This window comes from Vicugna pacos, chromosome 24, assembly GCF_048564905.1.
Source record: "Vicugna pacos chromosome 24, VicPac4, whole genome shotgun sequence".
NCBI lineage: Eukaryota > Metazoa > Chordata > Mammalia > Artiodactyla > Camelidae > Vicugna > Vicugna pacos.
The window spans coordinates 24,477,989-24,500,219 of record NC_133010.1 but is presented as its reverse complement, the minus strand read 5'-3'; the positions used below and the strand labels follow the sequence as shown (position 1 = coordinate 24,500,219).

At 43.0% G+C, this 22,231-nt stretch overlaps 1 protein-coding gene across 5 annotated transcripts in view; it reads left to right on the top strand.

Moving 5' to 3' along the window:
- L3MBTL4 (L3MBTL histone methyl-lysine binding protein 4) overlaps positions 1–22,231 on the top strand; it is a 332,768-nt gene that overhangs the window by 82,022 nt on the left and 228,515 nt on the right. For 2 of the 5 annotated variants that reach the window (XM_072949221.1, XM_072949220.1), the window contains exon 3: positions 11,480–11,615. In XM_072949221.1, coding sequence (XP_072805322.1) covers positions 11,480–11,615 — 136 coding nt within the window. Of the gene's footprint in view, positions 1–11,417; positions 11,616–11,882; positions 11,974–22,231 lie in introns of those variants that run through there. The other 3 variants (XM_072949226.1, XM_072949223.1, XM_072949222.1) reach the window with 3 other exon arrangements.

The window sequence follows — 22,231 nt, the reverse complement described above, 5'->3', positions numbered from 1 at the left end:
TTTAATTATCTCTTTAAAGGCCCCATCTCTAAATGCAGTCACATTCTGGGATACTGGGCTAGGACTTCAACATAGGAATCCCTGGGGACACAATTCAGCACATGTGGATTCAACACTTGAGCATGAAAACTCAAACATGGGAAAGAAGCTTTAGGACCTCAAGTTTTTTAGAAGGGATACCCAAAACACAGAACATACTTAAGACAAGATGGGAAATGTGTATGTGTTATGTTTACATACATATGCAGGAAGAGTGTAAAAATGCACATGATGGGAGTGATGGTTCACTCTAGAGAGGGAGGGATGGGACAAGAGTCCAGGAGGGTACATATGGGCTTCAGTGACTTCAGTTGTATTTTATTTCCCCTCCATGTGGTGTTTGCAGGGTATATTGTGTATTTTTTTTTTCTGTACGTTTCCATATGCTTGATAGATTTGATACTTTTTTTTAAAATTTGTGTTCTAAAATATGCAGATAATTGGGACAAAGTTATAACAGCTAATGCAAATTGCATTTGACAATTGGTTAACGGAAGTAAATTGAGCATTCAATAATAGGGAACTACACTTAAGAAATCATCACACTGATTAATCTGCTTCTCTCACATTATTTAATAAATATAAAGTTTAGCAACATTAAGATACCCTTATACACCTATTTACTAAATAAAAAGAAATTACAAAATGTCAATTTTGGGATCTACTGGATCTGAGAATGACATAAATTTAAAATGTTTCACATGACATTAAATTTTAAATGTTCTGTTCACATTTTCAATTGTTTTAGTTTCTCTGGGGAAAAAAAAGACATGGTGAACTATGAAACTATTGGATATGATTTGGCATAATATCCTACTCTATACAATATTCTCCTAGGAAATAAATCGATTAAATAGAAATATTTATAGTAATGCTGTTATTTATGATTGCAAAAACAAAAACATAACTGGGAAAACCCATGTGGCTAAGAATAGGAGATGGCTAAGCAAAATCTGTCCCATTACGCCAGAAGATAACTGTGGAGCTATAAAAGTATCAACTGTGTGGCTGATGCATGAAAATATGGAATAAAATTAATCTGACAAAGCAGAGTGATGAAAATGTCAACTGTGAAAACCATGTTGACTTACGGAAATAAAAATTAAAATTAATTTGAAAGAACAGAACACACCACTTCCCGATTTCTTCTGTGAAAAAACAGCAATATCTGGCAAAGATTAGAAGAAAGTTTGAAGGGAAATATATGAATTGAGTTGGGTTCATTGGATTCTTATTCTTTCCCTTAGAGTTGCCTAAGTTGACCTGTATTCATTAATAAAACAAGACTGCTGGGATTTTATCAGCAGCACATGATTTTATGAATAAACAGACACGTCTGTGCCCGTGTGGTGTGATTAGAAACCACCTGCCTTTTCTCTTCTGACATGGTTCATCCTCAGGGCAAGTGACCACGTGATGTACTGGGACAACACTTCTCCCTGATAGATACACTCAGGCTGAAGCATGTTAAATTTTTACAATGGTAATAGTTGTTTGTTAGTTTCTTATTTTGTAAAGAGTATAGCTGATACACAATCATATATTAAATCCATTCATATGCAGCTAGAATAGTTTATAACAATCATGTCACCATGAACCACAAACCTGTATTTCAGGTACGATTCTGTAGGTCATTCTTAGGCCAAGTTAAGGTCGATCTTCCACCCGGGTCAGGATACATAAAGTCAAAGGAGCAAATAACTCACCAACAATCCAGCTCAGTCCCCCTCCTAGAAATCTTTTGTTATAAGTGAATACATGAAAGAAATTATGGAGGAAGTAAAATTCTAACAAAAAATAATAAAAAAAATTATTATTAGAAAATAAAATTAACTCTCTGGCATACAGAAGAGGTGGATAAATTTTAGAAGAACAAAATTATTTTTGAAGTCACCTGTTTGGTCTTAAAGATTCAGGCACATTTTGTCTCTACTCCTTAATATAACCATGTTTATTTTAACATAAAAATAACATAAAAATGCTTTTTTTGCGTGAAGTTTCCTGATTTTTATTTTTATTTTATTATTTAAAAATTTTTTTTGAGTTTCAGTCAGTTTACAGTGTTGTATCAATTCCTGGTGCACAGCACAATTTTTCAATTTTTTCAGAAAAATTGAATTGAAAAAGTATTTCATATTCTTTTTCATAATGAGCTACTACAAGATCTTGTGTATATTTCCCTGTGCTATAGAGTATAAACTTGTTTATCTATTCTATATATACATGTCAGTATCTAAAAATCTTACATTCCCAGTCTGTCCCTTCCTACTCCCAACCCCCATGGCAACCACAAGTTTGTATTCTATGTCTGTGAGTCTGCTTCTGTTTCATATTTAATTTCTTTTGTCTTCTTTTTATTTATTTATTTTTTAGATTCCACATATAAGTGATATCGTACGGTATTTTTCTCTTTCTGGCTTACTTCACTTAGAATGGTAATCTCCAGGGACATCCATGTTGCTGCCAATGGCATTACTTTATTATTTTTTATGGCTGAGTAGTATTCCATTGTATAAATATACCACAACTTCTTTATCCAGTCATCTGTCAGTGGACATTTAGGTTGTTTCCATGTCTTGGCTATTGTAAATAGTGCTGCTGTGAACAATGGGGTGCATGTATCTTTCTGAATTAAAATTTCCTCTGGATATATGCCCAGAAGTGGGATTGCTGGATAATGTAGTAAGTCTATTTTTAGTCTTTTGAGACATCTCCATACGGTTTTCCATAATGGTTGCACCAAACTACATTCCCACCAGCAGTGCAGGAGGGTTCCCTTTTCTCCACAGCCTCTCCAGCATTTATCGTTTGTGGACTTTAGAATGCTAGCCATTCTGACAGATGTGAGGTGATACCTCATTGTAGTTTTGATTTGCATTTCTCTGATAATTAGCAATATTGAGCATTTTTTCATGTGCCTGTTGACCATTTGTATGTCTTCATTGGAGAATTGCTTGTTGAGGTCTTCTGACCATTTTTGAATTGGGTAGTTTTTTTTTTGTTATTATGTTGTATGAGCTGTTTATATATTCCAGAAATTAAGTCCTTGTCAGTCTCATCTTTTTAATCATCAGCAAAATAATTTAATTTTCCCACCTGCCAAAGCTATAGACAAACCAATGTTCCAGGAAAATGCCCCGCGGTTGCCCACTCCTGGGTTGGGGAAGTAACCTCCATTTGTGAAACAGGGCTCATCTGAGCAGGAGGTTTTGGATAAGGGCATTAAAGTCGTGAAAAGAGGGAGACAGGCTGATGTTTGCTCTGCACTTAAATTTGTTTTATTTCAAAAAGAAAATGAAATCAGTTAATCTTTTTCAAGGTAAAGGATGTATATACTTATTATTAGAAAGGAGTTTGTACGTAGTTTAATAAATTCTTTTCCAAACATTAGACTCACACTTGGTGAAAAATAATATATAGTATTAAGTTTTGCTTTATAATAACCTTATTTGTTGTTCTACAAAAAAAAAATCCACTAAATGTTTTCCTATCAGATATCCGGTTATTTAAGATTGGATGTTCTCAAGGCTGGGTTGTCAGAACTCAGTGAAACCCAATTAATGATACTGTAGGAAAAAAAAGAAAAACCATAGAAATAATAATTATTTTTCCATTTATAAACTGAGAAGAATGATACTAATTACTCAGTGTGGTGAGAGATTATATTAAGAGTGAGTGAAATACTTAGAAAAACACACAAAAGGTGGCATTGACAGTATGACAAAAAGCCAATATTGTGCAACTGTAATTTGCATCATTTGCTACTTAAAATGTTCCCCTCTGAGCTTAAAATGGAATGGAACAACGATAAAGAAGAGCCACATGGATAAAGGTTGACCGAAGCCTCTGATGAAGATTACTGCACAAAAAATTTGAAAATACTATTGGGATATAGTACAAGTGCAGCAAAATGTAAGTGGAGGGTAAGACCTTGCCTACCCACTGCATAGACAGTGAAGCAATTCAGTGGACACAAACCAACACCCAGGCTCTGGTTTATTGGTAGTTGTACACATGAAAAGTTTAGTTTGGTTATTAAGACTGCTAGTGACAAAGCAGAAGTCCCACCTTTCTTTTTTTGTGGGGTGGGTAACTAGGTTTATTTAATGGAAGTACAGGGGATTGAACCCAGGACCTTGTGCATGCTAAGCATATGCTCTACCTCTGAGCTGTACCCTCCCCCAAGAAGCCCCACCTTTTGATTCATGTTCGCTGTTCATTTATCTTGGTGGTGGTTCATTTCCAGGCTTAAATTAAAGCCTGTGGAAGAAAGATGAGAACAGAGGACTGGCCTATGAATTGGAACTCTATAATAGAAACCAGCGTGAGTGTCAAGATTTATGTGTTGAGTTGGAACCCAAGGTAAGATAACAGGATTAAAAAGGGTAATCAGATTTTTTGTTTTTGTTGTTGTTGAAGATGGAGGTTATCAAGTTGCATGTCTAGAGCTCTATTTAATAGCCTCTCTGGGTCATTTTATAATGTCAGAGTCCAAAGACTTGGCACTAAACTGAGATAAGAACTAAAGTAAAAGGATGTAAGAAGTGGGCAGGAGGGGAGGTTACTTTAGCCTGGGATGTGAGATGATGATTAAAGAGTGGATGATAACCCCAGAGGAATAGGCTGGTTACTTGCATATATTTTACCATAACAGTGATTAGTGAAGGCAGACAGGAAAATCTGAAGATAATAATGAAAACATACATAGGGTGTATTAAGTAGCCTCCTTAGGGTTGAATTGTAGACAAGGCAACTCCTCTGGTATCACCCTGGTCACCCTCAAGTATTTATGAGCAGTTGGTAATTGTTTTTTCTGGCAGTGGTTTGAATGTGCCCACCCCTCTTCAGAGCCACTCCATGCACGTAAACAGGGATGAAATCTTGCGATCCTTGACACAGAAAGGCGATGGCGGCTGAGGCGTTGAGGGCTCGGGGTGCCCTGTCTTTCTGCGGGCAGGTGGAGAGGCAGGCCCAAGCCCAGGGCACCAGGGAGGCCCTGTGCGCCTGGTGTGGAGGAAGGGCGCCCGGAGCTTCCGCTCACCATCATGAACTTCAGTGTGGACATGTTTTTTGTGAACTGTGCTTGTTAATAACTGAAGAATTCAGCACGATTATATGCCCTGATTGTGAGATTTGTACCTGCATTTTCCACACCAACACCATGCAAGCAAATTATGAACTTTGACCTGCCCCTCAACCTTTGTGTGTCATCAAATTTACATTCATAGGGATGCTAGAGTGAAAAAATAAATAAACAGAAGGAAAACTGTGGCTTAAAGTTAACATGAACTTCAGAAGCACTAAAAGTGATACACTTGCAGGTGGACCCATACTAAAGTTCATCCAGGTCAAGCCTGTATCCAGTGAATCTCCTCCCGCAGGATGTTTCTGCAAGGAGCCTCTCCCTGAAGGTGACGAAGTGCTTTCAACGCCAGAAATTTTTTTTCGAGCACTTCTCCTCTGCCAAGAACTGTGGGAAATAAAGTCACCTGAGAAATGGGAACTTGGGAAAGTCACTGAGCTCAGCTTTGAAGGACCCATCCTGATCCAAACAAAGCCCCTGAAACCAATTAACATGATAAGGCAGTCATTTCTATGTTTTAGACAGACACACGCACATGGTGGGATGATGCCAGAACCAAACCTGGGAGTTTCTGGGTTGGAAATTATCAGAGATGAAAGGCAGTTGCATTTCTGTCGAAAAAGAAACATCTCATGCCTGGCAGAGGTCTGGAGCCAGAGTTAGTCTCTAAACCTGGGGCTGGATGAGCTCTCCTAGCCTGTAATGAGCCGGAAAAAAGCTACTGCTGCATTTTTGCAGGGTGGCCAGGAGGAGGAAGGCCTGGGACCTGCGCCAAGTTGCTCTTGGCCCCGATGACTGTGTCTGCAGTCTCCTCACATCACTGTAGGATGGAAGGCCAAGAGGAGACCTGAATCTGGATGAGGAGTGAGGCTCAGGCAGAGGCAAAAGAGGGAGGGCAGTGAGAAGAGGAGGAGAGAGATCTCATTAGAGTCTCTGAGGATGCTTAACACCGACAAAAACCGCCAACGACCCCAGACTGGAAGATGAATCTACCAGTAATAAAGCACAAATAAGAGAACCACATCAAAATGACTTTTAAATAAGTATGTTTCAGATCCTCCCAGAAATAAAAGAAAAAGTTCTGTAAAATAAGTCATTATGAAAAAGAAAAAAAAAATTAACTATCTCAACAGACCTTGAATGGACATCAGATAATATCCAAAGTTGTTTATGTAAAAACAGAGAGACAAAAAACACTTAGTAACAAAAGAGAATGGAACTACTTAACTTGAAAAAGGGTCTGTACAAGAGCCTACAGTAAATACGGTAAATTTGTTTGTTTATTTATTTAGCTTTTTGTTTGTTTGTTTATTTTTACTGAAGTATGGTCATTTTACAGTGTGTCAATGTCTGGTGTACAGCATCACGTTTCAGTCATATATATGCATACATATATTCGTTTTCATATTCTTTTTCATTGTAGGTTATTACAAGATACTGAGTATAGTTCCCTGTGCTACACAGTAGAACGTTGTTGTTTATCTGTTTTATACACAATAGTTAGTATCTGCAAATCATTATTTCAATATTCAGAAAAAGCTGTGAGAGAAGAGTGCTCCCATACAAGGCTCCAGGACAATGTGACAGAACTTGCAGCCATTCTGGGACAGGGCGTGTCCTGGTCACAGTGATGGAGTGGAGATGGAGCTGGCTGTGTCTTTCGGGGTAAAGTGTGGTACCTGGAAGGGTTTAGGATAATATCTAGACTTGAAAGTGTAGGCCAAAGAGACCCAGAGAAGTTTCTTGAGGCTTTGGAGGGATACAGCTTTTGGGGTGTCTGCCCCTCCTATACTACACCTGTGCCAGGTGTGGGCATCTGTCCCCTTCTGAACATGTGTCTCTGCCCCCTTACAAGGTTAAGAGTAGACTTGTGAGTCAAGATGAGCCAATTAATCTTTCTCTCCCAGGAATGAGAAACTGGAATTCAGCAGAGTGAGCCAGTCTGCTAGCTGCTTGAACTGGAAGTGAAGTTGGGCCAGGGGCCGGGGCAGGTTAGGGGGAGCTGCGTTATATCTGCTGAGACAGAGGATGTGTACAGACAGCAGAAAGGACTCGAGAGACCAGAGTGCCCGGAGTGATGGGTCCCGGTGCATTGTAACCTCAGACAGTGCTTCTGGACTTTGATTTCTGGAAAGACCCCTGATTCTGTCTGATGATGTTGCCTTTTTTAAAAAGAAAAGTGACCCCAAAGAGGTTTTGTCCTTGACCTAGGCCAAAGGACAGGATTTGAATGAGGTCAGGCTGAATGTACTCAGAAGTTACAGATGAGTCCAGGAAGTGGATACCCAGATAATGAAATGATTTTGGACCATTCTAGGGCCATTTATAACCTTTAAGAGAACTGTTTCATAGAGCACTGGGGGCAGATGTCAGACTTCAAGAGACCATTCATGGAGAGTGGTGATAATACAGTGCTGACCACAGCCGTGCAAAGCATGAGCAGCTGCATTTGCCTCCTATGACTACTGGGCACGAAGCCCAATAAAGCCGTGCCTAAATTCCTCATTTGGCATCTTACCGACTTCGATTAATTGAAGAGTCCAAGGACCCCGAGTGGGTAACAGTTATATCTATCAGTATAATCAGCATTCTTGTCTTTGGCTGGTTCCTTTACTTCTAGGAGCATTAACAATGGACCTACAATGTTGAGAACAAGACCCAGACCGTGAACTTGATGATCCCCATAGTAAGTGCTGTGCCATGAAACACGTCCCGTGGAGCCAGCTTGTTTTTCCCAAGGTGGGTCAAAGGCAGAGGTGGGAATAACCACCAGCTTTCCTGACACCTAGCCTGTGTTCACCGTGCTCTCCCACCTGGTAATGTTTAGAGAAGGCATGACCAGCTACAAGTTACTTTGGGCGCATTGCTATTCAAGAAAATAAGAACTGCTTAGCTCTGAATTTTCCGTTTTTCTTTTTCTACGTCTCTCACGTTGGAAATGGTGTAGTGTGTCATCAATACTTATGAAAATAAGATTAAAGGATTGATAGCTTTCCTTGTGCAGTTTTCAAGCCCTTCTCCAGATCCTATTAGTTTACTCAGTGATGGTTGTACTGGGAAATGAAGTTTGCATATGATGTGAGTCCTTGTCCTGTTCAGTTTATATAGACTCTAAACATCACCAGAAATACTGGGTATAAGTTGGATTTTTAAAAATTCAAGGGAGTATACCTGGAAACAGTGTTCTTCTGCTACTTTATGATAGCTTTGTTCAACTAAAAGTACAAACATAAAAATAAAAAGATTTCTATACAGATTTTAAGTTATTACTTCAAAATAGTATAATGTCTATGTTATCTTCTTTTTGAAGCTTTTGGTATAATTTCTTTAAAATTGGTTTTAATTCTTCAAAACTATTTGTACCATGTCTTTCTAAATGAACGTTTACATTTAAATAGAACTGTGCAATAACTTATATCTAAAGCCATTAAAGGAAGTCTAATGTCGGACAGCCCACTTAGGAAAATACTGCTGTAACAGATAAAATGTAACAGAGAAAATACAATTCTGTGTGGGTAAAGTGATTAACAATGGCATTAATATAAAAATAAACTTTATGGAAATAACTACTGAAGATAAATGGTGACCAGAAACAATTTTAGCTGCAATTGATAGTTTGCTTGGGGAGCAAGCACAGAACGCTATTAAGATTAAGACCTCTTCAATTACACTGACAGGTGTAAAGGAATTCACTCTGTGCTTAGCTCTTGCAAATGGCCCCAAGTATAAGTTAGGAAGTAATCTTGAGTTTTAAAAACAAATTTATGTCAAAGGCCAATCTTGCTATTGATTAGGTAATACAGCAATGTAATTTAATTTTCATTGGAAAAAATAACATGTATGCTTATAAAAATAACATATATATAACATATAAAATGAAATAAAAACACCCAATCAGGAAAAATAAATTTAGCAAATTTTAAAATGGAGTGTTAACTCTAATTTGAAAAGATACATGGGCCCCAATATTCATAGTAGCACTATTTACAGTAGCCAAGACATGGAAGCAACCTAACATCCATTGACAGATGACTGGATAAAGAAGTTGTGGTATATTTATACAATGGAATACTACTCATTCATAAAAAGGAGTAAAATAATGCCATTTGCAGCAATATGGATGGACCCGGAGATCATCATACTAAGTGAAGGAAGCCAGAAGGAGAAAGAAAAATACCGTATGATATCACTTTTATGTGGAATCTAAAAATATGACACAAATGAATTTATTTACAAAACAGAAACAGACTCACAGACATAGAAAACAAACCTATGGTTACCAGTGGGGAAAGAGAGGGGTGGAGGGATAAATTGGGAGTTCAGGATTTGCAGATACTAACTATTACATATAAAATAGATAAACAACATTATCCTACTGTATAGCACAGGGAACTATATTTAATACCATGTAATAGCCTATAATGAAAAAGAATATATATATATATATATATGTATATATACAGTATGTATAACTGAACCGCTATGCTGTACACCAGAAAGTAACACAACATTGTAAACCAACTATACTTAAATTAAAAAATAAAATAAAATGGAGTGTTCCTTGAATAAAGCCAGTCACTATCTTAGCAAATGGGAAGGTTATGTTTCCACCTAAAATAGATAAAGACACATTACACAGAACTGTGATTGTTACGTTTTGATAACCTACAGAAAGGAGTTCTTGGGTGCTTACCATGTCACCAGAGGGTCCTGTCCCAACAATAAACCAACCATATCTATCTGGTCAGCATCAGCTTTGCTACTTAAGAGTCTGTCAGACTCAACTGAATTATAAAAATAAAATACCTGGTAACCACCAGTGTTCTAAACCCCATGGCTCGTAACGGACCATTGGTAATGTTATAGTAATCAACAATGTAGCTGTTTCGTTTTAATCTGCAGCTGTTCAAAATAAAGGGCTTTATTTTACTACAACAGCTTTTGGAAAATTCTGTAATCAGTGTAGCTATGCATTCCTGCTGATATTTCCATATAATTTGAATAACAGGATTGTTTAAAACAGATGTCACTTCTTTGAATATGTTGTTGTCAGCAATGTGCACCCATAGAGTTACTTTTAAGTAACTCAGGATGAGGTCCTCTGCCTGTGTTACCTGTTTTATTGGTGCATCCTTTCCCTTATTTAAACCTAGCCAATGAAGTGTTTCTGTTTTCATAAATATAAGGCAAATATATTCAATAAACATGTAATAACTGTTTCTTCCCAAAAGTGTAGACAAGGTGATATAAATTCACTGTTTCGATTTCAATCCGATTTTTTTAATTTTGTATAATATTAATATTGGTATTTCTAAGAGACAAGTGAAACCAGGAGTGTCCTTAACTCTTTCTGTGCTGGGAACATTTTGATGTTTATATCATGAAGACTTAAGATTCTTGAAAGACAAATGATCACCTCTGGGAAGGACTGGGTTACACTGCAGTAATCAAAGTCGTGTCCTTCACCAAAAATGCTATCTGTCCTCAGGCAAGTAGTAGGGGGTGGGGATTCTCATTCACCCATTGAGTCCCACACTAATTTTATGCAGTCAGGTGAGTAAGTAAGCAAAGGTCCTACCCTGAAGTGTGCCTGTTGTCACAGAAATACATCACAACTCTATAAGGTCTTTAGGACAAGCACAGAAGAATGGAATGAAAACAGGTGCCTCACTTCATTAGATCTACTTTAAATGTTCTCTCTATACTGATGCTTTCTGCTTCCCTTTGCTTTTGTCTTTGATTCAAATCTCTTTTTCTTAACTGATTAGAGCACAGCACAGTTTGTGTGTGTGTTTGTACTTTAAAATGTCTGAACATGGTTCCTAATTTAAAGACTACATTAGCAAAGGGTTTTATATTTCTCTATTCAATAACACTACATTATGTCTACCAAAGGACCAGTCTCACCTGGAAAACAAAATAGTTTTAGTTTTTGATTTATGGTCGCCAACAACAAATCCAAAAAAAAAAGTCAAAACAACATTTTGGAAATTATTGTTAATTGTGTTAAATTACTTGCTGAAAGCAATAAACTAATATAAAGTACCAACTACTATCTGCATACTAGAATTTATACACAAGAAACCTTCATGAAAGAAAATCCCATTAAAAGTCACAAAATACAGTCTTCAGTTACTGGCTACTTTTAATTACGTGCCAAAATAAATAATTTAATTAGTTCCTCCCCAAACCGGAGATGAAGCTTCGTGAAAGCCTCACGTTAATCACTAAGACTGTTAAATTCCACGAGGACAGGAACTCAGCGGAATCTTGTTTCCCTCTCCATCTCGAGCAGGAGAACAGGATCCTTCAATATTGGTTGCGGCCACCTGAAAAAAGTATTCTTTCAATTTGAAGTGATATCCGCCGACGCGTGCGTAGCCAAGAGTGGGAAAGGGACATCTGAGAGGAGGCAGCCAAGTCGGAAGGAACAGCAGGACGGAGAAGAATCTGGAGGAGGGAGAACATTCGGCACGTGGACCCTGGGAGCCAGGTGAAGCAGGGGCGAGAGCCCCGGGACGCGGGGCGGGATGCGGGGCGGGCAGGAGCAAGGCTGCGGGTTCCTTCCCAGGGAGCGGGTCAGGAGGCAGCTGCCCCCGCCCCCTCGCGCACTGGAGAGCCGGACCCCGCGTGCCCCGTGCTGCCCTGGAGCGCACGGGAGCGCACGCCAGGCGGCAGGTGCGGCGGGAGCATGCGCGCCGGGCGGTCCCGAGGCCCCACACCCCACGCCCCTCCCGCCCTGCGCCGCCTGGCCCGCGGCGCCGCAGCTGGGCCGCCGAAACCTGGCTGCTCCGGCTCGCGCCCCCGCCAGTCGCCAAGTCGGCGTTGCGGACGGCACTGCTCTGCTCCGGGTAAGGAGGACGCCGCCGCCGGTGGCCTCCGCCCCGCGCGCAGCCCGAGGGGGAGTGCGTCGCCCGCTGCGGGCTGGGTTGGGGGCGGCGGCGGTCGGGAGTTGCCTCGCCCGGCGCCGGCTCTTGCTCTCGCTCTCGCTCTTTCGCCGCCGGGCGCGCGCCGGGCTCCCCCGCGAGACGCTGCCCACGTGTCGCCCACTTCGGACGAGTCGGGCTGGCCGCGGGGGCCGGCGTGACTCGCGGGGTCCGACCCGCCCTCAGGCCCGGGCGCCGTGGGCGGGGCGCGGTTTCCTCTCGGGCCGGGGGCCCCGCGGCTCCCGCTCCCTGCCGCCGCCGGCAACCGTCGTGCGAGCCGGGCGGGGTCCGCGGCCGGGGCACTCGGGCGCCAAGCCCCTCCGCCCGGCTCCCCGCCTTCCGCGCACCCCCGCCCGCCGGGCCCTGGAGCACGAGCTGACCGCTCTCCCCCGCGCTCCTCCCGGAACCGCGGCCGGGCCGGGCTCACCTGGGCGGCGCGCGGTCACCTGCCGGGTCCGCGCGGGCGTTGCCGGGAGGTCGGGGCGCTCTGCTGGGTTCCGTCCCCTACATTGATGCAAGTCCGCAGAATGTGCTTTATTTTACATACGTCTGTTTTCACTTAGAGGGGCATTCTTAATCCGTCCATGCCCCAAGCGGAAACTGCATAAAAGGACGGTCTGGTCATAGTTACTTTGAAACTAGCGCACGAGAAAGCCCGGCGATCCCAGCCTGGGGACCGGACCTGCTCGGCTGGGCCGTTTCGGTGCCCACGACTCAGTCTAACTGCAGGGCGACGCTGTCTCCACTAGGACTTGCCCGTGGCACTGTCTTCTGGATCGCGTCTTTGGAGCTGATCCAGAAGATGACCCTGGCAATCTCTGGTTTGAGTACTTGGCAGAATAAGTGTAGTGGGGTCTCTTGGTGTTTTCAAAAAAGGTTAAAGTGGCAAACGGTGGTGGGTTGCGGTTTGTTCTTGATGTTTGGTAATATAAAGACTTCGAATGCCTTTAGCTCTTCATAAGATGCTGAGTAACTTCAGTTACTCCTTATTGTAGCTAAGAATCTGGAAAAAGGGTTGAAAGAGTAGAGATTTTCGGAGCATCCAGATGGATTGGATTTTGCTATACTCAGTGTGTAATTGCTGAGTAACAAGAAAGATGAGCTTAAAACTGCTATTTATTATGTTCTCAGATTGTAAGGCGCACTGATGGGTTTGTATTGCAGGTGACCTTGACTGTGGAGTTGTTACTTAGCACTTTGCTGGACTGTGTTGGGGTCAGAAGTATTGAGATTGGTCTGCATCTTCAGTGAGCTCCCGTTCTGTTTCCTGAGAAACAATATTGGTGGGAAGGTGATCTGGTGAAGGTAGAATTAAGGAAAGTTAAGGAACTGTGCTTTCACTTTAAAGAGAAGTTAAGTGCATTTTTAATTTCATGTAGGAATCTTGGGTGAGCTCTGCTATTTGTAGATTTCATTGCAGTCAATACCTGTGTGATTTGTATCTTACACTTCTAACTCATCTTTACTTTTCTTAAAAAATGTTACTTCTGTGATAAACCATCTTCTATTTATGTTTATACATTCATATGAGAAACCACTAACAGCTTGACTTTTGGTTTGTTGAAGAGATAAAACACACAAGCCAAGCCCCTTGAGTAGAAAACAGTATGACAAGGAACTAAATAGGATCTGAGACTTAAAACAATCTAAAATAAAATGGCAGCGTTATAAAACAGACAGTGGTCAGAGGGTTTGGCAAGGAGACCGTCTTTGGGGTTTGGAGTGATCAGAAAAGGACCCAGAAGGAGTCAGACCTTGGGCTGAGTCTTGAGGAATGACTATTGTGTAGATGGAAGAAGAATGTGGGAACCTGAGGGGAGACAGGGCTCATGCCTCAAAAGGGTTGATGATGATTTCTTTAGAGCTAAGAGAAATTATTTGCCGTGCCAGGTATGGGCTCTCCCCACTAGCTCCTGTTTAGTCTAATAGACTAGAAAACATTTATTCATTTTTCATGATTGAGCATAATTTCTCCTCTGTGAAGGCTTCTTTGATTCTCACAACCAAAGTTCCTTCTTTTGACTTAGACTTTTCTTGGTTCACCTATCGGTGCATATAAGTATAAACATTTTTTTTTTAATGGCCCAGACCTTAGATTTTGCCATTTCCTTTTTATTAAGTTTTTGGTTGACATATAACATTGTTTTGTGTCTCAGGTGTGCAACACAGTGATTTGATAGATGTGGAGTAATTACCACAATAAGTTTAATTAACATCCATCATCTCACAGTTAAATTTTGTTTTCTTATGATTGAGGACTTTTAAGAGCTACTCTTAGTAAGTTTCCAATATACAATACACTTGTTAACTATAGTCATCAAGAAAAAGTTTGCTATGTTTTTCAAGACTTAAGTTTCGGTCTGTAAGTAACCCATATAGGTCCTTCAAGGGCAGGAACGTGTCCTTAGTTCTCTTTATTCAGGGTGTTTTTGTGCTGAGGTCAGAACTTTTCAAGGAAATGCTAATAGCCCTCTGATGCCTGACCTGGTCCTTGGCAGTTAAGAGCATACTCAGCAGGTGTCTGCAGGACTGAACCCAGGGGTGAGCAGAGGCTGGGTGGGGAAGCAGCTGCTGCTGGGAAGCCCATCTGATTATGAAGGAGGGTTTTCAGCTGGAAGGCCTGGTGTTGTCACCTGGAAGAGGAGGAAGAGCTGTGTCTTAGGGTCCTCTTCTTCAGAGTTAAAGGAGAGTTTCAAAACCACGGTTAGACACGGGTTAATTGTTTCAGTTAATCATTTTAAAGAATGCTGCTACTGTGAAATGCGGGGGTTGGCTGAAGAGCCAGGTTGGTGAGTTGAGATCAGAGTGGAGCTGGGAAGGGGAGTTCAGTTTCTGAAATCCTACATTCGAGAGATGCTGAGGTGGTGAGTTTGGAGAGAGGAGCTCTGATGCTGGGCCAGGAGACAAGCCTGCAGGGAAACAGCCTGCCGCTACCGGGGTGACGGAGGTAAAAAGCAGGAGGCAGGGAATAAATGATACCGAGAGAAAAGGGCAGGGCCGAGACTGGTGACTGTGTCCACAGCCAGCAAAGGATCCCTGAGAGACCAGAAAGTGGTCAGATGCGGGAGGAAAAGGGGCGAAGCCAGTGCAGGACCAGAGGGGGACCTCGGGTCAGGTCTCATCTGTTGCTGATGAAAAGCCGTAACAGAGGAGATGAAGTTGAACTTGGCTAGAAAGAGGTTTCCCGGTGGGAAGGCTTCAGTGTGAGCTTTCTGTTGGATATATAGAGATGTCCCCTTTCATTTGAGTGGTGTTTTGTTGCCTACAGAGCGTTTCCACCTTGCAGCAGTGGAGAGCATTTTGGGGATAGTTTATTGTAGGAGCATACTTCCAGCTGAAGAAAACTGTTTAGGTCCATGGACTGTTGACGTACTTCCACAGGGCTCTTGCAGCAAGTAGTGCAAATAGATATTATCTTGTTTGTCTAGGCAAAATAAAGCAAAAACAATGAATTAGAATGTACTTGGGAGAAATGAAACTCCAATTAATTCACACACGTGATACCATTTTTTTATTTAAGCACTTGCGCTGAATGTTTCCCTATTTTATTTTGCAAATACAGTTTTCCACAGTGGCCGTGGGAAAATGCAACCTTTTCTCTGAGCCTGTCAGAGCTCTCATTCCCCACCCCCGACCCCCCACCCGCGTGCGCCTTTTTGGGGGGAGGACATCACTGCAGTAGGCCCCCGCTCAGCAGACCTGCCGAACTGTTCTCCGTGCTCTATTGATTGCAGCTCATGTGTGAATCGTTTTCTTAATGAAACTTGATGTTGTGGACAGGGCTTGTGCGTCCCTTCTGACGAGGGGTCTTAAGTGATGAGCATGTGGCAGCTGCCACAATTAATAATTGATTAATTGCTTGTTTGGAGGGCCAGGTGGGGGATGTGGGAGCTGAGCAGCAGTGTTGAGTCTCTTGTCCCCGTACCTGGCTAGAGAGGAGGTATTTACCTAGAGGGACAGATGGGCGGCAGGACACTGTCATACACAGCGTTTTGATGTGTGTGGGTGTTAGGATAACTTTTACGATTGTGATAGCCTTTGAGATTAAGCCATTGTTGCCCGGCGCCCTGTTTTTCTGAGGGAAGTGTGTTAAGGGACCTAAACGGGGCCAAGGCATCTTTGCTGGGCATCCATTTGTGTCTGTGCTGTGTGTCTGGGGTGACTGATACAGACACAACCCCCCCTTCATGGAGCGCAGAGTCCAAGCGGACAGACTTGGACTCTTCATGTCTAAGGACGAACTCTAAGTATATTATGGGAAAGACCCACAGAAGTGCCTAATGCGGGTTTGTGGGTAGAAGAGGCTTCTCCCAGGAGAGGAGCCACCAGCCAAGTGGGGAGCAGGGCAGAAAGTTCAGGGAGAAGGAAGCATGTGTGTGAGGCCCCGAGGTGGGAGAGAGCTTGGTGCCCGGGGGACGGGAAGGGCCCGGCCTGGGTAAGCGAGGGGCTGGGGGCAGTCAGGCCCAGAGAGGAAACCCCAGGAAGGCCACATTGTGCATTTCACATTCTGTTTTTCTTGCCACAGGAAGGCTTTGCAGAGTCTGAGCAAGGCACAGCATGGTCTGTGATCTGCCTTGTGTTGGGAGGGGCCCCCTTGGGCTGTGGTCTGCAGAGCACTGTGCAGGTGCCCAGAGCTGCTGGGAGGCCTCTGCGGGTGTCCAGGCAGGGGAGGCAGGTGTGCAGATGGGCTTAGGTCGGGGGACTTCAGGAGTATTTTGGAGGTAGAATTGACAAAATTGCTTATGGACAAGAGGGTAAGATTGCTACCCTGGATTTTAGCATGAGAAGAGGGTAAATTTTTGAGGATGGGGAGAGACTGGGATGAAGTACACCTCGTAACTTGGCTTTGATCGTGCTGCCAGTGTGAAATCTGCTGCATGTGGGTTATATTCCAGGAGACAGCTTGGTGTGTTTCTGATACCTGCATGTCGAGCACCCAGCTTTGTGCTTGGTACATGGTTTTGGAGTTTAACAAACGTGGACTTCTTTCCCTTTTCTGTGGCCATGGGTTTTTTTTTTTTTTTTTTTGTATTCTGCTTAGCTTGTACCAGGTCTGACAGCCCTCCTGAATTTGAGCTGTCAGTCTGTCCGCAGGTGGACCAACACGTGCATCCGAGTGCATGTGGTCTTAGTGCGGCCATCCAGCCGCCCGAGGGGAAGCATTTTCAGTCCTGAACAAAAAGGTCTAAAATGACCCGATACACTGCGGGGACTGTCTGTTACTCGGTTTCCCACAACCTGGCATCCCACACTGATCTCAGCACTGGGAGACTCTCCCAGCCCCTGAGAGGTCTCTGGCCCTGCGGTTATGAGCCATGGCTTACTCTTCATGGTTCCTTCTTTTGTGAGTACGTCAAACTTAAAAATGGGGCTTTCTGGAGTGACAGTGTTTACAGAATTGCCCTTGGTCATCATTATTATTGTTATAACTTCTTTCTAAATACAAATGAAGGTGCAGATTACAGACATGATTCCAGGCCAGTATACATGGACCCAAGTCAGCACTGGTCCAGTCCCAAGACCCAGTTCATAGATGAGCAAGTGTTCTGTTCTTGCATTTAGTTTTCTAGATCTCGCCATGTGTGGTGCCCCGACTTGGAGCTGTTTGGCATGGCGCTCTGGTAAATGGGTTTCAGGCCTAAATCCAGGGTCCCCGGTTTGGATGTCTAAAGGGGCTAGGCAGGTAAGGGAACTGAGTGAGGCCGGCAGGGAGAGGAAAACGCAGAGGTCTCCCGATTTCACCTTCATTTTCTCACCTTTGGAAACTGAGCACAGGTGCTTGTTTAGTGTAAGAAGTTCTGTGAGTACGAGTGTAGTGAGGGGAGGAACAGCCCCCCGGTACCATGGAGACAGGAGGGCCTGGTAGAGACTGGCAGACTAGCCATCTTATACGTTCTAAAGGGGTTGTTACGATTTTATAAAAAAAAACCTAAGTTGGAAATCTGCATTTTTAAAAGGTGTGAAACTTCCCTATTTAAAAATGCTGGTTACCTTGGAGGTGCTGGGACACCGCCAAGGTATGCAGGGCACGTGTGCGGGTCCGGGAGACGGCGTGCGGGCTCTGACGGTGGATCCGCTCCGTGATTAGCTGACCGCACCTGGCTTTGACTCGGGTGGGTTTCTCTGACTTGTCAGAACGGCTCTCATTTATCCTGATGCAGAGTGCCAGCAGACACACCAGCTTCCTCCTCGCCTGGTTCCTGCCCTGTTAGGTCTGGCTTGGTGAAATCTGGGAAGGAGGTGGGGGCAGCTGGGCCTGGGCAGCCCCTGGACCCTTGAACGCACATGCTTGTATAAGGAGCTAGAGTTTTCAAAATTTGGGTAGAACCTGGACTTTTTAAAGCTTTCAGTCGTGTTTCTGTGGAATTTCTAAAACATATTCCTCTTGGTAAAGTGTATCTTTTTACCCAGCTAAGAGTTTGTGGGACTTAGGCACACTAATTTTTGTGTGATGGGAGGGACAGTGTCTTCTGCCACTTGTGGGCTTTCGTTCATTTGTGCCTGCTTTTCTCCTTGTGGTTTTTCCTCCTCCAGGAAGCTGCCACGTCTCCCCAAAACTGGCTTCCATGCCCCCACGGCATGCTTTCCTACCACAACGGCCCGTTTCCGCTGTTTCACTCTGAAGGGTAGGGCCTGCCTTCTCTGCGTGCCCTTGAACCTTTTGGGTTAACGGATGGCTCACTACGTCTTTCCAAAGCCCAGCAGTAGCCTGACGCGTGTTAGACGCCGGTAAATAAAGGTTGAGTGATTTTGAGTCGGTTAGGGACAGGCTCATACAGGAAAGAAATTCCACAAAATCCCTTGCATTTTGGAATTCTTGGCTCTCCAGCTTAGACTCTGGGTTTGACTGAAAATGTAAGCACTGACCATTCAGCCACTCATTTTATTATTATTGTGGTCACATATCAGATAAAATGTAAAGGTTCTTTTCTTTGTTTTATGGAAAATAAAGTTCTTTAATTTCTGACCATTACACCCTTTAGTCCTGGAACTAGCCATCATCAAGGTGAATTATTAGAGATGCTGGCATGGTGCAGGCAAATCTATATTTTATGTACTCAATTTCTAAGGATGCTTAGAACAAAGACTTTTTCACCCTTTTCTCTTCCAAAACACTGAGCTTGCTGTGATTTTTACTCCCGGAAGATATGTGGATGTTTTTCAGGCAGCTTAACACATACAGTTGAGCTTAGAGTAGGAACCCTTGAGGCTAACAGCCCAAGAAGTTGAGATGTCTTCACCAGCACAGGAGAGCAAAGTGTGTACTTAGAAAACTCCACTTATAGGTGATTTCCAGGTTGGTAGAGGTCTGTGTCGAGCAGTGAGTATGTTTCATTTGTTTTGTTAATTGAATGCCACAAATACTTGGTCCTTTTCAGGAAGGTCATAGGGTAAGTCTGGCGCCGGCTTCTGCATCCTCTCCCAGCTGTTGTCATCTTCCTGTTTGGTGTGAACTTGACGCCCACCCACCCTACTGCAGTCGATCATTCGTGATCTTTCGGGTCACTTTATTCTTTTACTGTGCGAACGAGGAGAATATCCTTGTCAGTCTTTTCAGAACCAGCTTTCATCTGTGTCCAGAACGAACAGTGCCCATTGCTGCGGAGTAAATGGAGAGAGAAAAAAGAAAGGAGGCTGTGCTGAGTGCAGTCAGACCTGAATCACCAGCGCGATTTGCACAGTGCGAGGTCACTGGGCCTGGTTTTAAACTGGATTTATGTCCAAGTAAGGTGTCTTTCAGGTTTCTAGAACTTTCAGCTCAGAGCAGCTGTAGCTACTGCCACAGGTCCATGGTGGCTTATGAAGAGGCTTCTCTTGTCTCACATTTAGCAACTGAGACTCAGCGTTTTCTTGAACTTTAGGGAGTTTGGAAGGAATCTAATCCAGACTTTCTCAGTGTCTGCTCCTAGCAAGTAACTTTTTGTCCTGTGGGACCGTCCTGTGCATTAGAGGACACCCAGCAACCCCCCTGGGACTCGTGACCCCTCCTGCACTTCGTTGGGTCGACTGAGAAAAAAAGGCACAGCTAAGTTTTCCTTGGGGCAAAATGAGGACCATAGCCCAGGAGGCAGCCTCTCAGGGAGCTCTGAGGAGCAGGGGGAGGTCAGTACGTGTGTGATTCTGGCGGAGGGGCCACGTGCACTCAGGCACACACCTCCCTGGCGGCTGCTGCTGGTCACCAGGAGCATGTGTCTCTGCTGGTGGTTTCAGTGCCTTGCTAGGTATGAGAGGATGCGAGAAATTTGGCTTATAAAATAAAATACATATACAACTCTCAGGTGGGACTATCACCTTTAAAAAGTGAGCGCCTTTGCAGTAAGTACCCTGTTTCATGTTTTTAATTTAAAAATAGGAATTGAGAACGAATTTGTTTTAGTGTGTGGGGTTTACCCTCACGTGGGCTAATACTCTAGTCCTTGTGTGCACACCGGTTTTCCTCCCGCATCATCTGCATGTTAGAAGCGGTGTTCTACCCAGTGCAGGTGTTGTTCTGGGCTTGTTTTGGGGTTGGGGGTGAGAGTGGAGGTGGAATTGGATTCCAGTACATTCTTACAGCTTGAATACGACATAAGGAGCCACAGGGACATAAATTTCCACAAAGTAATGTTTTAATGGTGTTGGAAAACTAGTCAAAATTCAGAGAATGAAAAGAAATGTATAAAATGAATATAGAGTGATGTCTGTAAATGGAGCTTGGAGGCACTAAAAGTTAAATCGGTGCCATGTACCGATATTACACAGCCACACACCTCACGCTCACACTCGTACATGACGACTTGGGGTTTGCTGTTGACTTAGTAGCTGTTACTCTCTGTGAAGATGTAAAGACATGCTCTTTTCAAGTTCAGTTTGTTGCACGGTATGGTTAGAGTCAGATATAATGTGAAGTTGTGCTTAAAGGGTAGGGAATGTGGTTTTATGAGGTCTTTTTCTAATGGCACAAGCTGGAGGAGAGAGTTGGCCAACGCATCAGGTAACTTAAAATCGCATCCTAGTCCAGAGGGCAGATGGAGGGCACATTGTGAGTCTTCTCTCTGACCCTCAGCAGAGAGGGTGGCAGGAGACACGGGCTCTGAGGCAGGGTGGGCCGCTGGGTTTGGCCTCTGTCTGCAGGGACGATGGAGCACCGAGGCTGGTGTCTCTCAGGACCTGTCCATCTGGCTCAACAGTTCTCAGGAGCTGTGTATTGACGTGAGGGTGAACATTAGTCCATTTTCTTGATTATCATAATTGCAGAGCTTTTGATCAGCTTCCCAAGCAGTTTACACAGATCAGACCCACAGGTTTTTACAGTCATGCTTCTTTGATATCGTCTCTGGCCTTTCTGTCACTTTTGTCTTTTGTTTCACTCTGTACCTATAGGCTGAGTGTGGGAACCCTGGGGCAAATGCATTCAATGGTTTATCAACTTCATATGTAAAGGAGCCAGAAGAAAATCGATGTATTAAGCTGTTTAAGGCTCACTGTCTTTGTATTGTAAGGTTTATCGATAGCATATTTTTTGGTAGACTTAACAGAAAAGAACTTTTCAAGGTCAGATGCAGAACATCCTAACTTAGTGTTCCCCCATATTTCTTGTTAGCACTATGTAAAGTATATTTTTGAAATTTATTTGGTATTGCCACAGTACTTAGTAATTTTAGAACATATCCATATGAATTTCAGTTACTACTTTTTAAAAACACGTGCTGATTTTGTTACAGTGATTTCTCAAGGTCAAGAGTTATCAGTGGCAGTTAATTCCAAGCCAGAGTATTTGAGATATCTTTGTTCTTATTAAAATTTTTTCTAATTGGGTAAAACATTATGTTTTACAGGTCATCAGCTATTGAGAATTTCTGTAATAGAAGAAATGGCTATGTGAGGAAACTAAAACGATTAATATTCTGAATATTTCAGTGCGTCATATAAAGAAAATTCATACAAAAGGTTTTAAGGTTAACCGAATAAAATTTACTGTGTTAATTCTCCATTAGTTATATTACCTAGAAGAGTCAGAGTTTGTTATTTTCTAAGATGTAAGAACAGTGAAGCTTGACATCTCGTTAGCTTTTGAGAATATGGCAACTGCTGAACTTGCTTTGATAAATTAGATCCAGTCAGTTAAGATAAAAATGAGTAAGAAATAGGGGCAGAGGGCATAGCTCAAGTGGTAGAGTGCATGCTTAACATGCACAAGGTC